Source organism: Megalopta genalis, chromosome 7, assembly GCF_051020955.1.
Source record: "Megalopta genalis isolate 19385.01 chromosome 7, iyMegGena1_principal, whole genome shotgun sequence".
Lineage (NCBI taxonomy): Eukaryota > Metazoa > Arthropoda > Insecta > Hymenoptera > Halictidae > Megalopta > Megalopta genalis.
The window spans coordinates 22,471,145-22,498,495 of record NC_135019.1 but is presented as its reverse complement, the minus strand read 5'-3'; the positions used below and the strand labels follow the sequence as shown (position 1 = coordinate 22,498,495).

Here is a 27,351-nt window from a genome sequence, read left to right as displayed (position 1 = left end):
TCGACTTTTTGGTGACGGTTTGCCAACCGTCACCTGTAGGGTCCTCAACACGCTCGGGTGCCGTCTGCACCTCCACGAGAGACGTGTCTCCGACTCGTTCAATCATGGGTTTCCCCTTTCCGGCCTTGCGGCCGGGGGAGTCCCCCGACTTGGGTGAGACTACCACGTTACCGGTGTCCGGCGTACCTTCTACCGTGGGCTCGATTTTCACCGAGACCGCTCGCGTGGGAGTCACACATCTTTGCAAGGTCACACGAGGATTGGCGATATTGATCACCTTCCCGGACCTTGTCTTTCTCACAGACGCGGGGGGACTGACAGCTGCGGTTGCAGTTCCCGCGTCTGTGGCGACGGCTTCACTCCGAGTAGGAGCTGGACCCGTCGTCTTTGAACGCTTAGTTTTTGTTTGATTTTTGTTTTGTGTATTAAGACCCATAATACGTCTTGGTCTTTCATCCAGTGCGCTCCCCGGCCACCACCGACCCGCACAATTTGGAACCCGCCAAAGGCTGAGTTAGGGCTACGCACCGGATATAGTCTGCTGGCTGGGTCGGTTCCCTAACCCAGCCCGCGTCCTCGCCCAGCAGAACCCACTTGCCGAAGCGTGTGATCGTTCCAAGCCGATTGACTGGACCAGGGCTACTTTTCTTGTCCAGCCGCCCATCTAGCCGAAGCAGAGGCCAAAGGTACGTGTTGGGGACGTCTCACCTGCAGGAGAGGGCCCCCTCAGATCCCAGGATCCTCTTTTCCGACGACAAGGGTCGCCACGCACGGCAAACACGTGGGAAACAGCAGTCGGAGAGGCTGCCTCTTCCTCTCCACCACACTTCGTTCAGTTCGCTGCGTTTTTAAGAACACGAGCTATCCAGCGGTACCTTTTTCGTGGAGGCTCAAGTGTGGCTAGGGCACGTTTGCCCCTTGCGGCCTGGGTTGCCCAGGGGATTGATTACATCCCATGTATTCCTGAGCCCAGCGGAGTGTTGTCTAGTAGCGTGTTCCGCCCACGAAAAACGGTCTGAAAAACCGCTTAACGTGAACTGGGGAGCTGAAGCCACAAGTGACAACAGCTCCCCAGTCGGAAGTCATACAGCACATACAGTGCTGTACAAAGAACACGCCACAGCCCGTATGCTGAATCGGGGCCTCGTCATTATGCGAAGTACTACGTGTACGACGCACTGACGGTCTCTAATGCCTTCATCGCCGATACACCTATCGACTCGGCCGATCAACCCTCCTACGCGAGGACTAGTTTGGGGGTTATCTCTCGCCCTGGGTGGCCACAGACCGCCACCGCCCCACCTGCCCCGCAGGTAGGCCCCTGGTGTTCTACCAGGGCCTCCCTAATGGCGGACCAGGGCAGGGTGTTGAACGCATTGACGATATCAATCGATATCGCCATGCACACTCCGCCCTTTGCCACGGCATCTTCCGATCGTCCCTCCCGGAAGCCGAACTGGCAGTCCGCCAGATCGGGGCCGTCGCGGGACAGGTGCCTGGAGAGGCAGGCAACAATAATCTTTTCGAAGATCTTGTCCACCTCATCCAGGAGACAAATGGGCCGGTACGCAGAGGGAGAATCCGTAGGCTTCCCATCCTTCCTTAAGAGGACCATCCGACCTACCTTCCAGAGGTCGGGGAAAATCCCTCTGGCACAGGGGCGGGCCAGGACGCCTCCCCATGAATAGGGAATAAGGCGCCCATGACCCGCCTGAGCGTCCCCGGATCCAGGCTCTCCGTCACGGGGGGTGCCCAAGGACGTAATCGTCCCATTGCCATCTTGTATGGGCGCCCCCACGGATCTCGATTCAGAGAGCCGAGGAAGTCGCGCCAGGCCTGGTCTTTTGCCCGCCTGATGGCCAGCTGCAGGGCGATCACCCTCTCCCTGTATCGCCCATACAGCTGTGCAGCCAGCACGTCGTCTCCTCGTCGTCGTCGACGGGCGCGAGCGTACTGGCGTCCACCCGTCGACCACCAGTACACCGCCTTCCTCGGGAAGACCTTGGCGTCGCCAACGAGCCTCCCTTGTCCCGTCGACGGGCCCGGCCGGTGTACCTGGCCAGGCCACGACGTAGGCTGCCGCCATCAGAGCGTCCTGGTCGAGACGCTTCAGCGCCCACCGCGGCTGAGGCGAACCCTCGTTGGCGGGGCAACGTCGGGGTGACGATGTGGCAGCGGAGAGGCCGAGGATAATATATCTGTGGTCAGATAATGTCTCGACCTTCTCCGCCACCCTCCACCCCGTAATACGGCGCGCGGCCGGGGCTGTTGCCCACGAGAGGTCAAAAATAGAGCCCCCGTTATGCCGCACGCACGTATGGACCTTTTAGACCGCGTATTGCGGATACACTCCGCAACACCGGCGCTATGCACTTTTCGAGGCGCACGGTTAGTACGCGCGCCTCCTCTCTCACCTCGTTACCCCCCTCCCCGGTTTGTTTTATTTGTGACATATCCATAGTAGTCCCACGAGTAAGGTCGGAAAAGAAGGTCACCCCGGGCAGAGCCGCCATACCCGGGGAAGGCTAATACACCCGGGGGGTCGCCAGGTACCCCGGGGTTGTCCGCTAAAGATTGGTGCGCCCACCAACCATAGCTGGCGCTTACTCCAGCTACGCCCTCATCACCGCGCAACGCTGCTTGGGGCTAGGGATTTTTTATAGAGGTTGTCATCCTCGCGGCCCGGCCGGTTAAGGCAAGACCCCCGTTCCTGTAAAACATGACCACAGGTTTACGGTATGTGTCCGACTTTAGTTGGCCCCTCACCTCAAGCCACTCCGGCATGGTAGAACCTGCCAGGGAATAAATTCCCCGCCGACACAGCCTTGAGGATCATTAGGGCACAAAGCCCCCCCCCCCACCACCACGACAACGTAGCGGACACGAGGGGGAGTGCCACACTACTCTTGCTTATATCTAATAATTGACTATATCTCTGTATGATTTTCCCTTTTCCTTGTGATAAATAACTAATTGTCGAATTTCAAAAGACGTATTTCTTCTTTTCGTCCCATTTTCACAAGTAAAGCGTCTGATATCACCAATAATTCCTGTGGTACCGAGTTCCCACAACGAATTTTTATTTGTTTATAAAATTCGTTTATAAAGAATGTGTGTTAGCGGCGTCGTCAATGTAGTATAGTATTTTACTCTGGCATTTAAGATCTTGTGTCCAAATATTTTTGCGACGTTAAATTTTGTCACAATCTTGTTTATCGCTTATTATACAAAAGAACATGAGTAATAAATAAACAAAATTTATGTTTCTACTTACTTTAAGAAATGCTTTATTATATGAGAAAACAATTGATTCAATAATACTATCATAAACAGTAAAAAGGAGTAATAATTTTTCTAATAATATAGTGTCCGAATATTAATGCGAGTCACTGTATGTATACGGGCATATAATTTTAGTGACAATGGCCTCAATGTTAGTTGTGATGTTCACTGTGAATGTTATTACTAACGAAAGTTGCTATTCCTCCGCTTGCGTGGTTGGTATTGCAGATTTTAAATAGGATTTGTAATTTTTAATTCTGCTTGAGCTTTAATATTTATAGAAAGAAATAGAATTGATATGATGATATTATGATGATATAATGATATTTATAGAAGAAATACGTTTCCTGTAGGCACATTACTTGTGGTTGATCTTCATAAATTAGCCGTTAAAGGAATTCGAGTCGGTTCCATTGTATGATTTGGAGAGACACGGCGGTTGGAAGGTTGAGTTTAATGTTTATAAGTAGGTGTATCTGACGTTGGGGAGGACGGTGGGGTTTCATTGGAAAGGACAGATTGTAAGGCCTCAGAGTTTGGGGGGGGGGGCGGATTCCAATTTCTTTATTAGACGATGTAATTGTTCTAAATAACGTTACGTGCAATATTATCATAATTATTTCATTTTACTTCGTTCATGCTCAATTACTTTATCTCCAATTTAGTTCCTTGTTGCAGTCATATGTTGTCACATATGATTTATACGTAGATGGTCTCATTGTTCGAACATTTTTAAATGTATTTGATAGCTAAATAATGAAAGATTCTATGAATAAATCATTCTATAAAGAAACGAATCGCTACACAATCTTTTGGTTTGTAATCTACAACGTGAAAAATTTTAAATATATATAATCCATTTGATAGATGAACTTTGGCGAAAAGGAGAGGGGGAGATGTTTCAGTAATGCTATCCTAGCGGGCTCTTGCCTTCGACGTTTGGATGTTATTTGGAAGGACGAAGCCTGTATATGAGGCAGATCATACTCTCCTGCCAATGGATAACGATATCTAGATGGTCCTTTCCATGCTTGATGTTAGATTCCGGGAGGATGCCCAGATGCATTGGCCCACTCGATGACGATGTGCTGCACTTCTATTGGAGCTGCCGGATCTTTTTTATCGGATGCCGCTCGTTCGTTTTTTTTTCGCTGGGTCTTATAGACATCGACGCAGTCATAAGGAGTAGCCTTCGTTGCTCTAGTCGACTTGACACGCGTTTTCGTTGTCGTGAGTTCGTTGTTGTTCGCTCGTTTTTTTTTCGTTGGTGCAATCGTCATGGCGAGGCAATGAGTCGCCTTTTTACCAGAATCGAGCCGTAGATGCTGCAGTTCTAGCATGACCTATTTGTAAAGTGACGCGTTGTCCTCGTGATGTCCGCCGATCTGTAGACGTCGTCGTAGATCCAGGATCTCGCGAAAATCCAGGGTACCAAGCGTCCCCGCAGATCGACGGCGATGGCCACACTAGGAGAGGGATTACGTAGTCTCAGCCTATTTAAATCCTCCTGAAGTTGATCCGTACCCGTTGTATGTCTTTCGGTTGTTGTGTCATCTCCAGGTAGCGCTGCAATTCTCAGAAGGCTGCCTTGTTGTGTTCGTTGCGGAGTTTGGCAGTTGCTGGCTTGGTCGTTCGGGACCCGCTAAAGGACTCATCAGTAAGGCTATCCTAGCGGGCCCTTGCCTTAGACGTTGGGATGATATAATGATAGAAATATGTAATCCCATTTGAAAAAAACATCGATGACCTTGAAATCTCAAAACATATGACCTTTACAAAAAAATGATTTCCACCATAATATGTGTCCCTTCGAACCAAACAATTTGTGTGTTAAGTATTTCCGCGTATCATTAACGATAATGGAGAAACCGCTTTGTAACAGAGTTACTGAGACACCCTGTATACAAATTGAGGCAGATCGGTTACTTGCGGAAAGAGGAGCCATCTGTTGGCGGGTCTGGCGGTAGCCGCCACACGAACAAACTATCAAACGAATTGATACAATTTAAAATAAATACAATAAATAATATTTTAATGAAAATGTTTAGAGATATTAAATATAAAATATTTAAATAAAATAAATACAAAATAAATTTTAAATGACATTTTCCATTATATCGTAAAAAATTATTTGATTGATAACATGCAATCTAAAATAAAAAATAAGAATTTATTTCAACATATAAATAGAAATATATCACACTGGATAGAAAAAAAATGGAAGACTATAAATGGTGTAAAATAATTAATAAAAATAATTTATAAGAATAAAATGGCAATAAAATAATAACTGCTTATCGTCATTATAAAAGGAATACTTAAGTAAAACATTTCTATTCGAATCAATGATTTCTATTCGAGAAGAAACAATACGAAATTGCATGAAACGAGAGACCGCATGATATATTATTCGAACGAGTATTTTCCGATTATACTATGTGAGTAACTGCCGGCACACAACGAAGGAAGTTCACGCGATTAAATTTATTTGTTTCAGTCGGGGTTCCGTTTGACACGGAATACGGAGACCCGCCAAGTGCTGGACAACTATTTCTTTAAATCTGAACACTGGGAAAAAGTGAAAAGAAAGAGAAAGAAAGAAAGAGCCGTGCCAGAGGCCGTGATAATTCATGTTTGTACATGAAACCAGCGGTTTGCGATACATCCGGAGAAAATGCAATTGGGTTAATTTTCTCGCGTGTCTAGCCCACAACGAGCCTTCTCGAATTTTGTTGCCATGCTGACGTACACGTAGGCGCGAGTGTACGAACTCCCAGAGTTCTGTTCCTACACGTCACCCGCAGCGAAATTGATGAAAGTCGTCATGACTTTGATTAGTCTTTAGGTTCGTGGAGCCAGCTTCAGACATAATTAACTTAATATTTATTGTATAAGACATATCAACTTTTTAATGTAAATCCATTTAATTATTTATTTATTTAAATAAAACATCTAAAATACGGAGCCAACGAGCGAATTAAATTCAGTTCCGTTAATTGGCTCGACTATTGCGTGCCAGCCAACCTCGTCTCTCATTGGTCAGTGTTTTTTGTCAATAACTCGTAAACAAAGTCGCGGATAACATTTGCGCTAAGGAAAGTTACTTCAAAAAGCCTCAGAAATGTCTATCGACGCCAAATCAGCTGTAGTAAATATTATTAGTATTATATTACACATAATCGGCATATACCATTGATTTTTGAGCCCCGAGTGTAAATGTCTCCACTTCCCTATGATTCGCATTATCAAACAAGCAGAGAACGCAACGGAAAATACGAGCGTGATTTATTAACTGTTACTACAGTGTCTTATCATTGAATTTCATTAGCAGTGTAGTAAGGTATGCAAAGAAAGATGTGGACTCGTTTTATTAGTCATAATCACAGTTTCCTATCTATGAAAATCATTAACAATCAAATAAAGAATGAAGAATCACATTTTACACGTACGAAATCGGTTTGATCATATTTTATAAGTTTGTAGTAATCGATGCCCTGATTACGAAATGATTTAGTGCTAAGTTTATTGGTAACTTTCCTTTTTTAAATTGTTACTCGTGCAATACGAAAGATATTAACATGCCGTAAATTACACGTTATGCGTAAAACTTTGAAATCGAATAAAAGAATTACTAGTTTTAACAATTTGAATAACTTATAACATTTAAACATCAAAATAACTAACTTACCTTTTGTTACTGTATGTAATCTGATTCAACTCAAGGATTAGAAGCGTGAAATTACTGATGTTAATGTCTTTGTTAGAAATTGATACAAAAGTATTGTTAGAACTAGAGGCATGAAAATATTAGGTATAAAAAGATTATAAACAATTTTAAGCGTAAGTTACTTGTATCTTCGGAAATGTACCTGTAAATAATATTGATTAAAATTTGATCTCATCATTTACGGTAGAGTACACATACGAACCGTGATTTTCGCGTAACAATCCACTTCATAAACGTTGTTTAAAGATACTTTCGGGAACAAGAGCTTTATTTGCTTTCCCTCCTTTCGCTGATTCGCGTAATTACATGGTAATAGTACAATTTTTACGATTGCGTGTTTAATGCTTTCGTAACGAAATCGAATATATGAAATTTAAAGTAATAAGAAGTAAAATAAAAGGGCTATAAGGTAAATAACAAAAACTACCACCGCACTTTCCTCTCAATAACGCCGTTTATTTTCGGAACTGCCTCGCGTCCCGTACGCTTGGAGGAATCTCGTCAGACTCTCCTCGCCACTCTCCAGTTTTCCGCCAGAAGGAGGACTCTTAAAAACTAGAAGGAAAGGGAAGAAAATGAGAGAGAAGAATTGGAAAGCAGATAGTATTCATCAAATATTCATCAAATCACAAAAAATCATAATAAGGAAAGTTGTAATCTCCTTTAGGCGTGGTTTACAACGGTCAAACGGGCGCCAAGTGGTCTCGGAAAACTTGAAGCAAATGACTAAAATTCCGTGTGGACCTGGTGTGCAAATGTGTAGTGTCCAGGCTCGTACGATACCCCATTATGAACTTTAGATAGCGGAATCTGCACGAACAACTATTTTCTATTTTATAACGAGGGCTTAGCAGCAGTACAATGGCTGCTGCAGAAGATTAAAAGGATTTATGAGTATCAATACGCTGCTTTCAGTCTATACAAACGATTAAAGAAAGAGTTTTCGCGATCGTCTTTCCACTTTGTTTTCATTTCGCACGATTGATGTAAAACATTCTTATTTTACACACAGAATCGATGTTTAATTATGAGTAAATTAACTCGCGGGACGCGTTTCGGATTAACGCAAGGGGCAAATGAAATAGGAAGGGTTAAAATGCTGTTACATCGTGCCCTTGAAACGTAATGAAAACTCGTGAAACACTTACTGGCCAGTGCGAGACTGATCACTGCTAGGAAGGTAAATATTAGGTTGGCAAGGTTATGATCCCAACTTTAACAGTTTATTATTTGACATTGGCTTATTATTTTACGGTTCTGTTTTGTTTTTGTTTTTTGTTGTAAAGTTACACATCTCGCCTGTTTAAAGAAATCATTGTAAGTTCTAAAAAATATTAAAAATTTTTTTTAGAAATTAATTTTGTTGAAAATGGAACGGTCGGTTAAATTTTCTTCCTTAACAGCTCCGCCCTCTCTGACGTTTTACGTCGCAACGCCGATACTGTTCGCATAAGGTTACAAACGAGATATCTCACGACGTAATTGCCGCTTGTGCGATTCCACGGACGTGTTATCCAGCGACGCAATACCGTTCAAGCAGTGTCACGGACGAGTAACCACACTTTAAAGAGGTTTAATTCGAAAAAGTTTGGCTTCATTGACATAACATAGAAACAAGCTACAGTCACACAGACGGAGCAAAAACCGAAGCACGTGTTCACTCCTTTGCAGCACCGCACGAACAGTATTGCGTCGCGAGGTATCTCGTCGATACGTGCAGTATCGGTGTCGCGGCGTAGCATATCCATGGAAACGAAGCAGTTAAGCAGATGTATATTTCATATTTACATAAATATGATAGATGAGTGTGTTCCAAATGTCATTTCATATTACATATCTGAACTGTGTAACAACATCTATTATATATTTTAAGATATTATCTCACCTTTATGTTACTCAACGTTGTAGAATTATAGTTTTATCAACAAAATCGCAGTCGTTCATTGTTACACAACACACTTTAATTATTTAGTCGTTGCAATCAGCCATATTCGACGAAATGAAAAATGATTTGAAAAACGACAAACCGTCGTTAACGTAAGATAAAACAAAATAGTAACATTCGTATTTGAAATAAATCGTTAAGGTAACGTGTATTATCAGAAAATTTAAAAGTGTGACGAAAGGTATACTACCACATTTCTACAGTATTTTAACGGGTCAAGTACCTTTAGGTTAGCTCTTCACTTTATTGATTGAAACACAAGTTGTAAAGTAAACACACCTTTTACAAAATTCAGTATACTCTTATTGAGGTAGGAATTGTGCTAGTCCCGCCGATCCTAAGGCGAACGGGGAGTGAGAATTTGTGTAGAGGTAATACCTGCCCCTGCTGTAAAGAAAAATCATCCGTTACGAGCAATCAAAATATAATGGCGGTCGAAAAAAAAATCTATCATTTATAAAAAGTAGTCTTAATTTATAATCGCTATTTATAACTAAGACGCTTAAAAGCCAATATTTCAGAATCGTCTGGTTCCTTGAGAAATTTAGAGTCTATGATCAATATTCTATACTGAAATAACACAAAGAAACCGTTGTTACTGACATTTCCTGAATATTTTGGTAATAAATGTTATTTCTATTCCATTATTCAAACAGTTGAAAACGTGCGAACGTTTAAAATACTGAAACTATAATAAGGATTTGATTACTGATCAGTTATGTCACCAGGTACCGATGATTCAATCTATTCAATTAGAAACAAATAACTTTCTACTAACGCATTAGCTGGCGTAGCATATCCCATAGGGACTGTATTTGACTGGTCACATACTAGCAGACCAACATTGAGGCATGCGTCACCCAAGAATCCATGAGGATTACCGATCGATTCTGCATAGTACCGCCAGGCTCTATGGTGACTGCACATTGCTACAGTGAACAATAATAAAATCATTAAACAAATCGTTAATTACGATCGACGCCATTTTTTGATGCTGCTAACAGTTTGAAAACTTATCGAAACAAACGATTTAAATAAATCTGCCAGTACAGTAGAACGCACTTAAACGTCATCCTTTTTGCGCAAGTAACATTTTGACTTTAATTAATCTCAAAAATTGCATGAAATATAAACGTTTTGTTTAATTAAATTAAAATGGAGTAGTTAAATAGTACGGCATGAATTACTTTTTTAACATTCATGGCTTTAACAGATTCTAATTAAGTTCGAAAGATATAATAGATATAATATAGGTAACACGACAGTAAATTTGTTAAACATCTACTTCTGTCTCCAGCAATTCTAGGACGTGGGACTTTGGAGTGAAGTTCAGATGTATAAAGTGAAACATCAGATATCGAATTCCATTAGTACAAATTCCCACTTTCGTAGCATACATCTACCTTCACTATTATGCGCAATACGATATAACAAGAGTAAGAGTGCTGTTAACCAAATTTACGAACTCTCAGGGTCCTGAAAGGTAGGCAGGACAGAACAGCCAGGCTGTGGTCTGTGTCCTCCGTTAGGGAGGAAATCCACATCGCCACTGTTATAAACTTGACCGACGACACCTGCATCAGTATGTATGATGTCGACAAATGTAGCATCGCCGGATTGTAAGTACCTCCCAGTGTAGTACAGAGGACCAACAGGATCCAAACCTGTTAGCAAATATTTCAACACATTCAAGATGAAGTACAGTCCTGAAGCAACCAATCTTAACAAAACTGTAACTTGTGCTAACAAAACACTAAATCATAAATCTTGACGGATTGAAGGTAACACTGAAAACTACAAGCATTCGTATCAACGTGTTACGAATTCATCAGAACATACCAGTTATTCTGAAAACACTGAAGTTTGAATGCGACCCTACGTATGCAGCAACTTGGGCACCTAAGGCATGTCCAATTATGTGAATATTATTGGGGTTCAAGCCCTTCGCTACCAGTGTATTCAGAGCATTGGCAATAGCACTACCAACATCATTAACACGCTCCACGTCGGCGACGTAATTTTCGTTGTCTGCGATGTGTCTGTAGTCGATTGCGATTATGTTCTTCTTCGTATAGTTGAGATAAGCTGCAACAAATATTACAAACGCATTTAAAATGAGCTGAGATAATGACAGAAACATGTTTCGTAGCAAGAAGATACAGTTTGTTGAAAATATAGTCCACAGAGAATTGAATCATATTCCAAAATCTTCATTTCTGGAAAAGTAAAAGATATGTACTGATCTTTTGTTCTTTCAAGTCATCTTTCAGTAGAAAAAGGAACATACACGTTTCAATAGTACCTCAATGATTTTCAACGATACAACTATCTAAGATTAGAATTGACGCGCGTGTGTTGTATTATAAAAGTGACAGTAAGACGGAATTTATTGAATAATGTTCAATTAAAGTATCTTTACGATTTCAATAATTGTCAAACAAAAATTCTGAAACAAATCATTTTTCCGGCAATGAAAGTTTTAGTGTAAAATCTAAAGTAAATTCTCCCTAATAGTCTCGCAGCTTGCAATCGGAAATAGACAACTTAGGCCATCCAGATACGATTCTTCGAGCCTCGCGCCTCGCCCTTGTAGTTGCCGACATCTTGAGAGAAAGAAAGAGAGAGAGGGAGAGAAGAAAAATCGGAGCAGCCAGCAAGCCTAAAAACGAGTGGTTAGCATATCGGTGTACATTAATACAAATGCACAATAATACTAGAATAAAAACAATGCCTTAACTTTTTAATTTCTAATTTTGTATGCATGAAAATTTGTTTAACATACTGGTCTGATTCTTCCAATTAAAATGAGACCAAACACGACATGATTTGGAACATATTTATTTAATTACATCGTGATTAATTTTATTTTATATAATCAGGAATATCTGTTCAAACGATACCACGTTTGGTTTCATTTGAATCACAAAACCACTAACAATATACTAAAAAAATTCAATTTTAAAACGTTACAATTAAAAAAGTTTTGTTATTGTATTATGAGTTGTCATTTCGGAAGTTCTATTCAAAGGAACCGCGTCATATGCTTGACCGACTCCGTCGAACATTAGCGTAGGCATAGAATTAACACATATAGACTTAGGAAGAGCACATGAACAATCCTAGCAAGGCCGTAGCATGGACTACTAGGGGCTACTAGGGCATTTCATGACTTACCTTGTACTATTGTTGTGACACTTTCATCGTCCACGTTCTCTAAGTAGCCATGAATGTGAAACACTGTCTCCTCAGTGGAATTCAATTCAGGAATCAAATTGGCTGTTTTATTGATGTTAAAATCTTTAAATGACGAACCACTGAAAAGATAGCAAGTATTTGTTCAAGTTAAAAATTACCAACAGTATTTAAGTGTAATTGACGTATAGCTAATAATCACTTATAATAACGGAAGAAGAGGGAATCCGTGCTCACAAAACCCTCAGCAACATCTGCGAAAAATGAAAATTCTTTTAATATTTCTTAAAAATATATTTTAATATAAACATATTTACATGATTATCTTATCAAACCGGAAAACACGTGTAGAGTCTCCTATTATTCATTACAAACTTTTAACTATTTATAAAATGATCTTGAAACGAATTTATCGACTGATAGTTCGATACTTTTAACTACTATAGTAAGATAGTAGATAGTAACTACTATAAGTTACTTGAAATATTATTGCAAGATATAAAAAAATATAAACAATTGATGAAGTGGCAATTTAACTGTGAAAACATTATTTTGTCTATCAGGGAGTTTGAATTAGGATACCGCGTGACAGTTCAAATTTGCAGAACTTCCTGTCAGTATTTGTTACTTAGGACTGTTGCCAAATGAAAGACTGTTTATATAATTGTTTCAAATTATACTTCCTGTATAGACCTGCAAAAAATATTAGCAGTCGTGTTCTAATTGAATAAAATTTCATCTTGCAATTTTTGCCACCTTTTTAAATATAACATTTTATTTCTTAGAAGCAAAATATAAGTATTGCAGTGCATTTAGTAAATCTCAATTAAGTTACTCTAACACTACTATACCTACTTCAAATTATTTTGCTGATATTCTCGTGAACAGATAACAACATTTTCTACGATTTAGAATAAATGTAGTAAATGGATTTGCATTTAAGGCATACAAATGTGCATTATAAAGTAACCACTACAATATTATTAAACGTCGTAGAAAATTATGAATATCGCCAAAGAGTTAAATAATAGTTACACTTTTGTGGGAACTTACATCCAAATGAAAGACCGACTAGTACTAGAACAAGATATACACGATAGCTCGCCATGTTGATAGAAATTGGGTTCGCACCTTCCAACACAAGTTCTGCGACCTTTGCTTCTCGTCAATGGTTATATATAAACCTATTGCATAATTTATGAAGTATATAATTTATGTTGTGGCGCTATCTGTTCCATACGAATTAGACATTTACATAGCATGCACATAGCAACATAACCGCACACATGCGGTTTTATTTACCGGATATCATTGTGAACTGTCTACTAAATTTTTTAAGTGGTTACTAATCCTAATTGTAAGATAAGATTAAAGAATTGAATTTGCATTCAATGTTTGTTACAGTTCAACAGTGTGGTACTAACAAACCTGAGGTTTCTCCTTCAAAAGGGTGTCGAATATATTGTATACTTAATGCGCTATCAGCATATAATATAATGCTTTGTTAAAGAACAAATATTCATCGTAATAAGGAAATAAGGCTTCCAATATGTTGTGAATAATTTAACATGAGTTTTAATGTTTTCAATATTTAGCTACTGAACATATCTCCGAGATGATAAATATCATTTTTCCCTGCAGTATTTTAGCGAAAGGACTACTCGGATTTGTGTTCAGGCAGTAAATGCCCGTGCTGCAGTTTAAATTGTATTATTATACAGGGTGTCCCAAAAATGTTTCGCATTATGGAAATGTGGGGTAGCTGAGGTCATTCTAAGTAACTTTTTCCTTTGCGAAAATGCAATCTGCGGGTTTGTTTATGAGGTATTAATGAAAAACACTGACCAATGAGAGGTGATGGCGCGAATCACGACATAGTCGATCGATCGAGCGCCACGTGCTCCTACCGCTGAGGTTGGCAGTTGAAGGGAACTCTGTACCGCGTTCGAATCAATGAACAAGTCACGGAGCATGAACTTTCGATATTTTTGTTACCACGTGACAATGATAATTTTAAGAAAAACGCTGTTCATCCTTATTTCAGAATGTCTGAAGAATATTTACTAATTTTCCGAACCCGAAATAATATGTAATTTAACCGTAACGGCTGTTTTAATTTTCTGGTGTGCATGACACCTCGTGTGTACCATATGAAATTTTTAGGCAAGATGTACAGTGACGATTAACAAAGTATGTAAATGATATTTTAATTTAAATAATTCGGCGTCCGAACACAATTCAACGAACTATTCGCAAAGCTAATTTAATAAATAATAATCGCGTTAAAGGATGTAAGGGATATGTTTGTTAGAGAAATATGAAGAATATTATCAATAAGAAACTCACCCATTTAGTTTAGAGCCGATTTTTTAATGCGACGTGTTCAAAGTTCACACTCCGTAACTTGTTCATTGATTCAAACGCAGCACGAAGCACCTCTTCTTCTACCACGCTCCACGGTTGAAGCACGTTGCACTCAATCGATCGACCGCGTTGTAATTCGCGCCCTCGCCTCTCATTGGTCAGTGTTTTTCGTTAATAACTCGTAAACAAAGCCACAGATTACACTTTCGCTAAGGAAAAAGTTATTTAGAATGACCTCAGCTACCCCCCATTCCCGTAATCGAGACATTTTTGGGCACCCTGTATGTGTAGAGTACTGCAAAAAGCAATGTCATAATTAATTAACACCATTAACATTGCAAATATTTTTTATAATAGGTCAAGGTACTAAGTCACTATGAACTAATACTTAAAATTTAATCCAACATATAATTAGAAATGTATCACACTAGATACAAAAAAAATGAAAGACTATAAATGCATCATTTTATAAGAATAAAATGGTGTAAAATAATTAATAAAAATAATTTATAAGAACAAAATGGCAATAAAATAATAACTGCTAATCGTCATTATAAAAGGAATACTTAAGTAAAACATTTCTATTCGAATCAATGAAATTCGTCCACAGCGATTTATCAACTCGAATTTGGTTCCACAAGAAACAATACGAAATTGCATGAGACGAGAGACCGCATGATATATAATATTATTCGAACGAGTATTTTCCGATTATACTATGCGAGTAACTACCGGCACAACGAAGGAAGTTCACGCGATTAAATTTATTTGTTTCAGCTGGGGTTCCGTTTGACACGGAATACGGAGACCCACCAAGTGCTACACAACTATTTCCTTAAATCTGAACACTGAGAAAAGCGAAAAGAAAAAATAAGAAAGAAAGAGCCGTGCCAGAGGCCGTGATAATTCATGTTTGTACATGAAACCAGCGGTTTGCGATACATCCGGAAAAAATGCAATTGGGTTAATTTTCTCGCATGTCTAGCCCACAACGAGCCTTCTCGAATTTTGTTGCCATGCTGACGTACACGTAGGCGCGAGTGTACGAATTCCCAGAGTTCTTTTCCTACACGTCACCCGCAGCAAAATTGATCAAAGTCGTCATGACTTTGATTAGTCTTTAGGTTCGTGGAGCCAGCTTCAGACATAATTAACTTAATATTTATTGTATAAGACATATCAACTTTTTAATGTAAATCCATTTAATTATTTATTTATTTAAATAAAACATCTAAAATACGGAGCCAACGAGCGAATTAAATTCAGTTCCGTTAATTGGCTCGACTATTGCGTGCCAGCCGACCTCGTCTCTCATTGGTCAGTGTTTTTTGTCAATAACTCGTAAACAAAGTCGCGGATAACATTTGCGCTAAGGAAAGTTACTTCAAAAAGCCTGAGAAATGCCTATCGACGCCAAATCAGCTGTAGTAAATATTATTAGTATTATATTACACATAATCGGCATATACCATTGATTTTTGAGCCCCGAGTGTAAATGTCTCCACTTCCCTATGATTCGCATTAGCAAACAAGCAGAGAACGCAACGGAAAATACGAGCGTGATTTATTAACTGTTACTACAGTGTCTTATCATTGAATTTCATTAGCAGTGTAGTAAGGTATGCAAAGAAAGATGTGGATTCGTTTTATTAGTCATGATCACAGTTTCCTATCTATGAAAATCATTAACAATCAAATAAAGAATGAAGAATCACATTTTACACGTACGAAATCGGTTTGATCATATTTTATAAGCTTGTAGTAATCGATGCCCTGATTACGAAATGATTTGGTGCTAAGTTTATTGGTAACTTTCCTTTTTCAAATTGTTACTCGTGCAATACGAAAGATATTAACATGCCGTAAATTACATGTTATGCGTAAAACTTTGAAATCGGATAAAAGAATTACTAGTTTTAACAATTTTAATAACTCATAACATTTAAACATCAAAATAACTAACTTACCTTTCGTTACTGTATGTAATCTGATTCAATTCAAGGATTAGAAGCGTGAAGTTACTGATGTTAATGTCTTTGTCAGAATGATATTGACACCCATATTGTATTCGTGGTATGATTATGACTCGACATATAGGCTGATAAACTTCGGAAGCAAATCTAGCTGCTGCATAGCACGTACTGTTTTTTATTACCTGAAATCGTAAGTCCCGCAACAAACTTCGCGGAACGCGACTGGTTAATGAATCGCTGAATATTCGACAATAGGATCTAACGGTAGAACAACAGTTGTACGCTAAAACATTCGTTGTACCAATGTGACACATTTTTCACAGTTTCTGGAAAAGGAATCTTGCTACATCGATCTTTTACCATTTGATTTGACGTTTGATTTGAAAATTAAGAGTTGATACATATAAGGAACGTGACTTTCAGGAATTTTTTTTTTAAATTAGTCCTTTTATTAAAACAAATATTTCTTCTTAAAATACATATATTGTACAACTTGTAATAGTTATATTGCTGAAGGAACTTCGAAAATATCTCAATAACAAAGTTAATTTTTCTTATTACATAATTGAGATCGATGAAACGACTCATATTCTATACAATTACGTTGGCTTTACTTCGTTAGCATACATACAATAGCAAAAGTTTGCGTGTAAACTTGCGTGCAATTCGAATCTTTTAAAATTGGACCAACACATTTGAATTTTTTTTGCATATCAATTTTCAAGATGTGCAAACCGCAATGTTTATATCATTGTTACAAGCTGAAATAAAGAAGTTAAAAAACAATTTTTTGGCATTCTAACCAATAAAAAATGTTTTAACTCTCACTGTCTAGTTAACTTAATTAAAATCTCAAGAAAGATTCAAGTCGTTGGTCCAATTTTATAAAAGTTATTCCGTTTTAAAAGGTGTACGCAGACGTTTTCTACTGAGTGTATATGGATGTGTGTTTATTTGAGAAAGATAGTGTGTGAGAGAGGGAGAGAGAGAGAAAAAGAGAGAGAGGATAAGAGAGTGAGATAGTTATAACTAAAATATGTCAAACCTTATCTCTGTTCACTTATCTCTATAAGTTATAGTTCCATTAAAATTCAAAAAATATTATGCAGTAAGGAGATAAACCTGTCGAAGGCATTACTCGTAATTTGTAACTCGACCGATAAATTTAATATTCAATAGACCGTTTTTTTGTGTTGCGATGTGTTTACTGAAAACGATACCAAAACTGACTTCTCTGAGTCAACGATTTCTAAGGAAATTAATTTTAAAGAGAAGATACAACTGTGACAATTTGTTCTGGTTGAACCAAAAAGTTATGCGAAAGATTCTGAAATAAAACGGTACATTCTTTCAGAACAATAATTTCCCTTAAACATTTTTCAGTTTATATAACTGTAAAATTACATTGTAGCAAGTTAAAAATATTGCTTATCTTAAAATGTCGTGTCATTCTTCACACATATGAAATTTTTGTCCGTAAATTTGTTCTCAAATTTTTATTCGTAATTACGAAACTGACAAAATTAAAAGGCGTTGAGACAATTATGTACTTTTCATATTACTATTATTTTTCTTTCAATCCATATTTTTACAGGTATTAAATAAAAATGTATTTCTCCTTTTAACACTTTTAATAAATTGAAGATTTTATTCAATTTGATTTCACTTTTTATCGATCAAAACAGTGCATTAAGAATATTACATATGTATATATTACATACATATATATACAACATATATGTATATGCGTCTAATGTATGAGATAACGCGAAAACATCGACAATTTCAGTATTTTCCTGTAAATTCATTAGCAGTCACGTTCTAATTAAATAAAACTTCATTTTGTCATTTTTGTCATCTTCTTAAATATAATATCTTGTTTCTTCGAAGCAAAGTATAAGTATTGTAGCACATTTAGGAAATCTTAATTAAGCTATCCTTACATTATTATGCCCACTACGAACAACTTTTCCGATATTCTCGTGAACAAACAAGAAGACGTTCTACGGTTTAAGATAAATATCGGAAATGGATTTATATTTGAGGAACAAAAACATGTACTGTTAACCACTACAATATTATTGAACGTTGCAAAAAATTATGACCATCGACAAAAGGGTTAAATAATATTTACAATTTCGTTGAAACTTACGTCCAAGCGAAAAACTTCAGATTGATAGAAATTGGACAAATTAGGTTCGCACCTACTTGCCCATGTATGTAATATAAACCCATTGCATAATTTACGCAGTATATGATTCATAGAGCGATGCTATTTGTTACATGCAAATTAGAAATTTTCATGTACTTAACAACAAAATAACACTTGCGGTTATTTTCTCAGGATATCATTGTGAACAGTCCGCTGACTTTTATAAATAGTGACGGATGTTAACAAGAAATAAGATTAAAGAAAATATAATAGGAAGAAAACTAGGAAGTGAAAAGTGAAGATGAAATAGAAGAAAATGATAGAATGAATATAACATAAATTTTGGTGGTTTTTGCTTGAGTAATAGGAAAACCAATGCTCAGGCATGACCGTAAGTACACACCTATACTAACCACTGTAAATAAAATGCCGCGACGAGTTGTACAGAGAATTAAGGAAATTCCCAACAATATTAACCAATGCGCAACTGTCGGTTATTCAGAGTAGATGCTTATAAGACTGACCTTAGATTCTTTGACACTATTACCAGAATTTGTAATTATATTAATTCAGTAAAGCGGTGACATTGATTTATTTTCTATTTCTTCTCTTAAAATCATCAAATATATTCTAGTCAAAATAACCTAGTTAAAATTTTTTTAAAATAAGTACTCTAATTAGACGTTCGTTATTCTAGTTTTGTAAGTTCAAGCGTTATTTTCTTATCTATTTATATCGTACGATAAATAAATAAGTAACAGAATGTATTGAATTTGTATTCGTTGTAACGTTGCCTCTATTTTGCGAATCCTAAAACGCGGGAACGTCCTAAGAGGCGACTCCAGGACCTTTAAGACCCTTAGGTTATAACTAAAGTTATAATCCAAATATAAAGCACACTGCGCTTTACCGGTATAAAACGCAATTTCCGGGAATCCGACGCGGTGCACGATACACGATATTCGGGTGTCAGAAGGTGCCATACGAAATGCTAAATATTTCTCCGGAGGCCGTCAGACACCGGTCCACGCGAGAAGAAACGGTCGCAACAAGGATTCAGAGGGTTCGAACATAAAAATAATGGAGAGTAGCCCTTACAGCAAAGCAGATCTCGCAATATTAAATGACGACGGCACGAGAATAGGCCCTAGATCAATCTTCAATCGTATCAAGAATTACAAAATACATAGTTGGCCACGAGGCCGTACGCGAGAACCCGCGTTCTTTTACAATACTTGCGAGGAATGTTCGCTCGCGACGCGAAGTTGTCGAAATTCTCGAGTAGGCAACTGTACGGTAACAAAGTACGCGATAACGAATCTTCACGAAACGATAAGTCGCAAAAAGTAGGTGATCAGCGTAATTGCAATTACCAAAACACACCTCGACGATCACGAAATCCCAAGATCTTCGAAATCTAATTTGTTTTTCCACACATACTTCAAAGCCTCCTCGCAAAATTTAACGAAGGATCACCGAGTACGACATACCGCTCCACGATTGCAGAAGGGAAATGATTCTCCGGGGCACGACTTTTCGCGATATTTGAGCTGTTATTTTTGAAAGTGTTATAAGTTCATTTTTTCATATATCGAGATATTTAAAAGTTTGCGTTAGAATCAATTTAAAAATATTGGCGAAAGTTAATCAATTCGGGTGATTTTTTTTAAGATTATAAACCTGATCGATTTTATTATGCAACACATTATTAAAATTGTTAAAGAAAATAAACGATCTTTTAGCTTCAAATGGACTTATACTACTTTCACTAATAACATATTATAAAAAGTAAAAACAAGAGAAGTCCATATATTTATAAACATCGGCTTTACTGAAATGAATTTTTTAATGTAAAAAATAAATGAATACATAAGTATACGAATAATCAAGTTTATTACTGTGGCGGCTACTTTCAGACTCGCCAATAAATGGCTCCTCTTCCCGCAAGTAATTAATTCGCCTCAATTTGAACATATACAGACTTCGTCTTTCCTACCGATATCCCAACGTCTAAAGCAAGGGCCCGCTAGGATAGCCTTACTGATGAGTCCTCTAGCGGGTCCCGGAAATGTCTCCTTCGCCTTTTCTCCTTAACATCGTCACCTCAGCAACTGCCAAAATTACAAATTAATTTCAGTTATATTAAAAAATAAGATATAAATAAACAAGTGTGAAAAGTAAATTACTTCGTTAAGATAACTAAACTTTTTTATATTTTAAACTTATTTCTCCTTTACACTTAGAATAGTGAAGTATTTATGGTAAATAATTGGTGATATGCAAGGCAGTAAACTCATCATGTCTTTGTATACAATGACAACATAGTAATTTTGCTGACATGTTTAGGTCTTCTTTTTTTCCAAATAAAAAAATAACTTTAAATGAAGAATTTTCTTCCATATTAATTCTGTAAAAAATTTTATGCAGTTCATCCCTTTTAAACCTCATCCAACATATTTTCAACCAGTTTATGATATTCTCCGTCCGTATTGATTTTCTTGTTTGATATTGCCTGTTCTAGAGATTTGATTGAGAGACAAAATCTTTTCGTTTCGTTTCATACAAAATGAAGCTGTTTTTTCTGCAATTCTTTATTACATTATAATAAATGATTATGTATTAGGAATGAACTTATCCTACTTTTTAAAAAAAGATTTTTGCGACGACATTTTATAGCTAAAACTTCTGTATGTAAATTTCTGTGTGTAAATCATAACTGTCATAACTGTCAATATCTTACTAAAATTACCGTTTTTCCAAAAGTGGACTTACACAACGTTTTAAAAAAATGGTTTATTTATTATCCCCAGCTACGATAGTTCGCTCGACAGTGATACTTCGCGATTTTCGGCGGTGACGAGAGACGCGATCCTTCGTAATCCCCACCCTACTCATTATTGGAACTTAGCTCCAATTGGCCTGCTTAATTACACGACACTGAAATTTGGCAGGACCGTCCCATGGATGGCCCCTGACACCATACCGATTCCGATTTTCGCAATTGCGGCTGCCCCCGGCGATCGGAGAGTCCCCGACATTCTCTTAGGGCATCTCTACGCCAGCCACGTTCGGTGCACCCCTTCCTTGACGGCGCGGCATGAGACGACAACAGGACTTCGAAATTGGATGTTCCACGAAACTCCGATGATGAGAAGCGTCGTCTCTGGGTTTGCCGATTCGTGAGTGAAGCGACCCTGGTCCTCCACCTGCGCGCGCAGGATACTTTGGGGTGGCCAGCAAATTAAAGAACGGTCTCAAACAATGGCAACCATGGAGTGCCATACAGAGGAGCTGAACTCCCTGCCGGGCTCAGCTCGTGAAATACGAATTAGAAAGGCGCAAAAAGTTCGAATTTTCCTCGGGGACTGCTCTTGTGAAGCCGGAATCCCCTTACGACCCCAGGAAGGGCCGGCCCGTTCACCATAATCGCGGTTTCCTCCGCCGTTTGCGACAGAGAAGTTATATTGCAATTTTGCAACGTCACATCGTATAACATTAGTTCATTGGATGTTGACCAGTGTGGCACTGGCAAACGTTACGAATTTTCTTCAGCAGTCTGTTGTAAATACTGAACACTTAATGTTTTATCAGCATATCATTTAATGCTCTGTTAAAGAACAAATATCCATCGTAATAAGGAAATAAGGCTTTCAGTATGTTGTAAATAATTTAACATGAGTTTTAATATATTCAACGTTTACTTATTTTATTCATTAAAATACAAATCATGAATTTATACAGATATATTTTGAAGGGAATTAAACAAATCTTCGAGATGATAGTTACAGTTTTGTTCCCTCCAGTCCTTTAGCGAATGGGCTATTGGAATTTGTGACGAGGTAGTAAGTGCCCTTGCTAAAAATAAAAGTAATCATATCTATACATTCATAAAAAGAATTAGTAATAGAGGCTGCCCATTTAAATTTGATTATTATATGTGTAGGGGGGAACTGTCAAATTCGATGTCATAATTAATTAACATCATTAACACTGTTTTTTTTAATCAACTAATATAATAAATATTTAATCAACTAATATAATAAATATTTTTCATAATCAACTAATTCTTTCCCAAGATACGCGGTGATTCAAAATAGTCACAGGTCCAAATTAGAAAACCTTTTCCAATATACAAAAGAGTTTCATTTGAATTTAATAAATAAATAAATTTTGAATGGTAACTATATGTTCAGTTCTAATGCAGTATGCTTACTGTACCATTCAAAATATATTAAACGAATATATTTCGGTTAAAAACCTTGGAGTCACAAAGCCTTCCGGCCACTCTGTGCAGAAATTATTTTAACTAAAACGGATTAAAATGATACTAACGCGTTCGTTGGTGTGGCATACCCCATAGGGATCACGTCTGTGTGGTTACATCCTAAACCTATCTTGAATATCAAGTCGCTGTCACACTGGATACCCAAAAATCCATTTGGATTTCTCACTGACTCCGCGTAAAACCTCCAGGACCTATGGTGACTGCAGAAATCTGTAAAATATCATGATACAAAATAATAAGCAGTGGCATTAAAAACATTCGCAATATAGTTATTCATTAAACGTACTCATATCATCCATACACATTTTCTGAATGAAATAGTGACTTTACTATTTAATATTGATACATTTTTGTCGTGAATGATAGTATTTAACAGTTGAATGGATTTGCAACTATGTAAATAGCTTTCCTTCAAAAATTCAATTTAAAAGTGCATCGAAGCAAAAGAAATATTCTACATCCACGAATTATTCTATTTTACAAATGTTTTCATAAACATTTGCTGTACAGTTACTCACAAAAATGAGCTTACACGTTTTAAAACACAATAACTTTTTTCAACACTGGACTAAGCGACTTGAATTTTTTGTAGATGATAACCAAACTAGACTATAACAAAAATTTTAAAAATGTCTTTCGTAGATCTCGGTAACTTATATGCGTGCCGAAAATTTGATCGAAATCAGTTGACATTGTTATGAGTTATAAAAAATTAAAGATGGAAAAAATTGCAATTTTATCAGAAAAAGTTAAAAAACGAGAGTTTTTATTTTTTTGTCGTCCCAAGTAATAGCAAAGTTTTAAAAAAGGTATTTTAGTCATCGTCTAACAGACTAGTCCCTTTAACATCTAAAAAAAATTCAAGTCACTTAGTCCAGTGTTGAAAAAAGTTATTGCGTTTTAAAAGGCTCAATTTTGTAAGTAACTATTAATTAACTAATTTTGTTAAGTAAGTATGTATATTTCGGACATTGTGCCATCGTTTCGAGGAAAACAATTGTTCGTAAAAACAACGTGCCATTTGACGGTAATCTGAGAGGACATCCAGGCTGCAGTCTATGTCCAAAATTCGGAAGAAAGTCTACGTCGCCAGTATTATATACTTGACCATAAAACATTTTGTCGGTATGAATAATGTCGACGAACTTAGCATCGCCGACCTTCAGAAACCGTCCCGTATAGAAAAGAGGACCGGCAGGATCTAAACCTGTGAGAGAACAATTCGTCAAACTTTTGTAATCATTGGGAAAATACTTAGTGAAGTAATTAAACCGATATACATATAATACGAGACCTCATTCTTAGGAATTTAATTCAGAAAAACTGAATGGCATAAAAATATGAAAGTGTTTGCGACGCATTCAAACTAGGAATGCCGATCTAGGGCCAATCTTTTGAAGATCAATGTTTTATTCTCAGATGCGTACCGTAGTAACTATTCGTGGTGAATTAAGAAAAGACGATGCTCGTATCAATAGATTTCCACATCACTGAGAGGTACTATTGTTAATGCGTTTTTTTTTGTTAGTGGTATCCCCTGTAGGCCTATTCCACTGTGTATGGAAAAACATTATTTTCGCGGACGTTTAGGCGTGCTTAGTAAATCACTAACAGATAAAAAGTCACTAACTGATAAATCGCTTAGCGATTTGCACTGCTCTGAATTGATGAAGAGAGTCTTCGAAATGGAACATTCACACAAATAAATTGATCCGAACATTGGGAATATTCCTTAATAAAATTTTGACAGTTAAATCAAAAATTGTTTCTAAGATTTATTTTCCATATTTATCGTCGATCATCTTCGAATTATGTACATTGTCGTTCCGAGCCCTGTTCTAGACTAATTTCTATTGCGTACTAATAAGCTTTATTAACATTTAACTTGGTATAAAATTTAAAAAACATAAAAAAGATCTTAAAGTATACAAGGTGGTTCATGGTACTGCCTATAATTATAAAATTGAAATTTCCAATTCTAGCAAAATTTTAAACGCATTAATGTATGTGTCATGTTAACCCTTGCCAAATATAATATGCAATAAATATTTGTGTACGCTGAAATTTATTGTAAAATATTTATAGCTTTGCAGCGTTCAGTTCTTCTGTAATAAATTCCTAAAACCGTTTCACAAATTACAAGATAAACTCATATCTAATACTACTCATAACAAATGCAAACTTTGAAAAATAATGTGAAATTTCGAAAATATAAAACCAGCATAACTCACCTGTTATCCTTGGGATCATGAAATTGGTGACTAGACCTATTTGTCCAGATAGTTGGCCACCCAAAGAATGCCCAACTATATGAACTTTATTCTGATTCAAACCATACCCCACTAATTTGTTTAAAGTGCTACCTATAGTCTGCGCGACTGCGCCAACATATGCTACAGCGACGAGGTAATTTTCGCCTGCAATTTGACGATAATCGATTGCAACCACGTTAATGTCTGTCGACGCCAAATAAGCTACAACAAATATCATTAGTATTAAATCATCAGTATATCTCATTGGTGTTTGAGTTCCGAGTGTAAATATATCTCCACTTTCCTATGATTTGCTTTAACAAACAAACGCAACGTGCGCGGAAGATATCAGCACCGTTTATTAACTATTATTAGGGTGTCTTATTCATGAACTCCTCTCGCGGAGTGGCAAGGAATTCAAAGAAAGACACGAACACGTTTTATTAGCCATAATCATAATTTCGTATCTACGAACTGCGTTAGCAAATAATCATTGCCTACTATTGCAATTTTCTGTCTACAAAAATCATTAACAATCAAATAAAGAATAAAAAATTACATTTCACACGCACGAAATTCTTTTTATGAAATTTATAGCCTTGTAGAATGCGATGTCCCGACCACGAAATGATTTTTGATCACTCGATATTCTTTTAAACTTCTTGCGACATAAGTGTCCTAAGTTTAGTAGTATTTACCAGTTTTTAAATTGTTACTCGGGTATTTCCAAAAATTTTGAAAACGAATAAAAAAATACTAATTTTAACAACGTTGCTTCTAAATCGTTGTAAACAATATTTGCAATTCTAAAAGTTAAAAATGGATCACTTAAATAAAAAAATCATGGCTTACCGTTCGTTACTGTCACTACGCTTTCGCTGTCTACGCTTTCTGAGAAACCATGAATGTAAAACATTGTCAGTTTATCCAAATTCAATTTCATGTTCTGAAGCGTGATATCATTGATGTTGATGTCTTCGTGCGTGCCATTTCTGAAAATGGAATTTTGTTAGAATACAATTGACACGCAAGCACTGTTAAAACCAGAAGCATGAAAGTATTAAATATTCGTCTGAAAAGAGTATAAACAATTTCGAGCGTAATTAGTTACTTGTATCTTCGGAAGAAGATCGAATTCAGTAGCGTCCCGGCTGCATCACCTGAAATCAATATTGATTAAAATTTGATCTCATCATTCACTGTGAAGTACACATACGAACCGTGATTTCCGCGTAACGATATACTTTATAAACGTTATTTAAATATACATTCACAGAAAAACTTTTCTAGGAGTAAAAGCTTTATTTGCTTTTACTCTTCACACTGATCGGCATACTTACATGAAAATAGTATTATTCGTACGACTACGTTTTTTATATTTTCATAACGAAAGCGGATATGTAAAATCTAAGTAGTAGAGCATCAATACATTGCTTTCAGTCTATACAAATGATTAAAGAAAGGAAGGGTTTTTTAAAGAAAGAAAATTTTCTTTCTACTTTGTTTCCATTTCGCACGATTGATGTAGAAAATTTTTATTTTACACACAGAATCGATATTTAATTACGAGTAAATTAACTTGCGGAACGCGTTTCCCATTAACGCAAGAGGCAAATGAAAAGCGGAGGGTTAAAGTGCTGTTACATCGTGCCCTTGAAACGTAATGAAAACTCGTGGAACACTTACTGGTCAGTGCGAAACTAATCACTGCTAGGAAGGTAAATATGTGAAAGTTTCCCATATCGGTGGTAATCGAATAAATCAGCTTCGCACAATCTCCACGCGTGGTCTGACGCCACTATTCCACGTCGACGGTATATAAACCCATTGAATAATTTATTCACTGTGTTATTTAAGGAATGCTATCAGTTACGCGGGGTATAGTACATTTCCATCCACTTAAAAACAAAGCACCACACGGTATTTCATTAACGATACAGTAAAATGTTAATTTCCCAATAAATGTAGGGCAAGACACAATTTACGTGATGTATAATAAGTTTCTTTATAGGTCTTTATTGGGCGCGAGTCCCACTCGCGCCCAATTCGTTACAGACGTCGTAGTTCGTATGAGTTCAAGAGACTGTAGTCCTAATGGAATTGTTTCATCGAAGATCACAACGAAGCAGACTTGTCAATGCATATTGTATTCGTAGTATGTTTATGACTAGACGCACGT

General features: G+C 37.3%; 2 protein-coding genes across 7 annotated transcripts in view; one reads left to right on the top strand and one right to left on the bottom strand.

Moving 5' to 3' along the window:
- The window catches only part of LOC143259846 (RYamide receptor), a 284,265-nt gene that overhangs the window by 238,098 nt on the left and 18,816 nt on the right, over positions 1–27,351 (top strand). The gene's annotated exons all lie outside the window — the stretch shown is intronic.
- Positions 9,175–27,012, bottom strand: LOC117225238 (uncharacterized). The gene is made up of 13 exons (XM_033478609.2): positions 26,859–27,012; positions 26,284–26,332; positions 26,025–26,164; positions 25,152–25,394; positions 23,939–24,127; positions 22,968–23,130; positions 13,200–13,312; positions 12,349–12,400; positions 12,129–12,268; positions 10,794–11,039; positions 10,421–10,618; positions 9,733–9,883; positions 9,175–9,341 (listed from the first exon to the last, which is right to left on the bottom strand). The coding sequence occupies exons 1-13, from the start codon at positions 26,911–26,913 to the stop codon at positions 9,257–9,259; spliced, it is 1,824 nt and encodes a 607-aa protein (XP_033334500.2). The 5' UTR covers positions 26,914–27,012; the 3' UTR covers positions 9,175–9,256.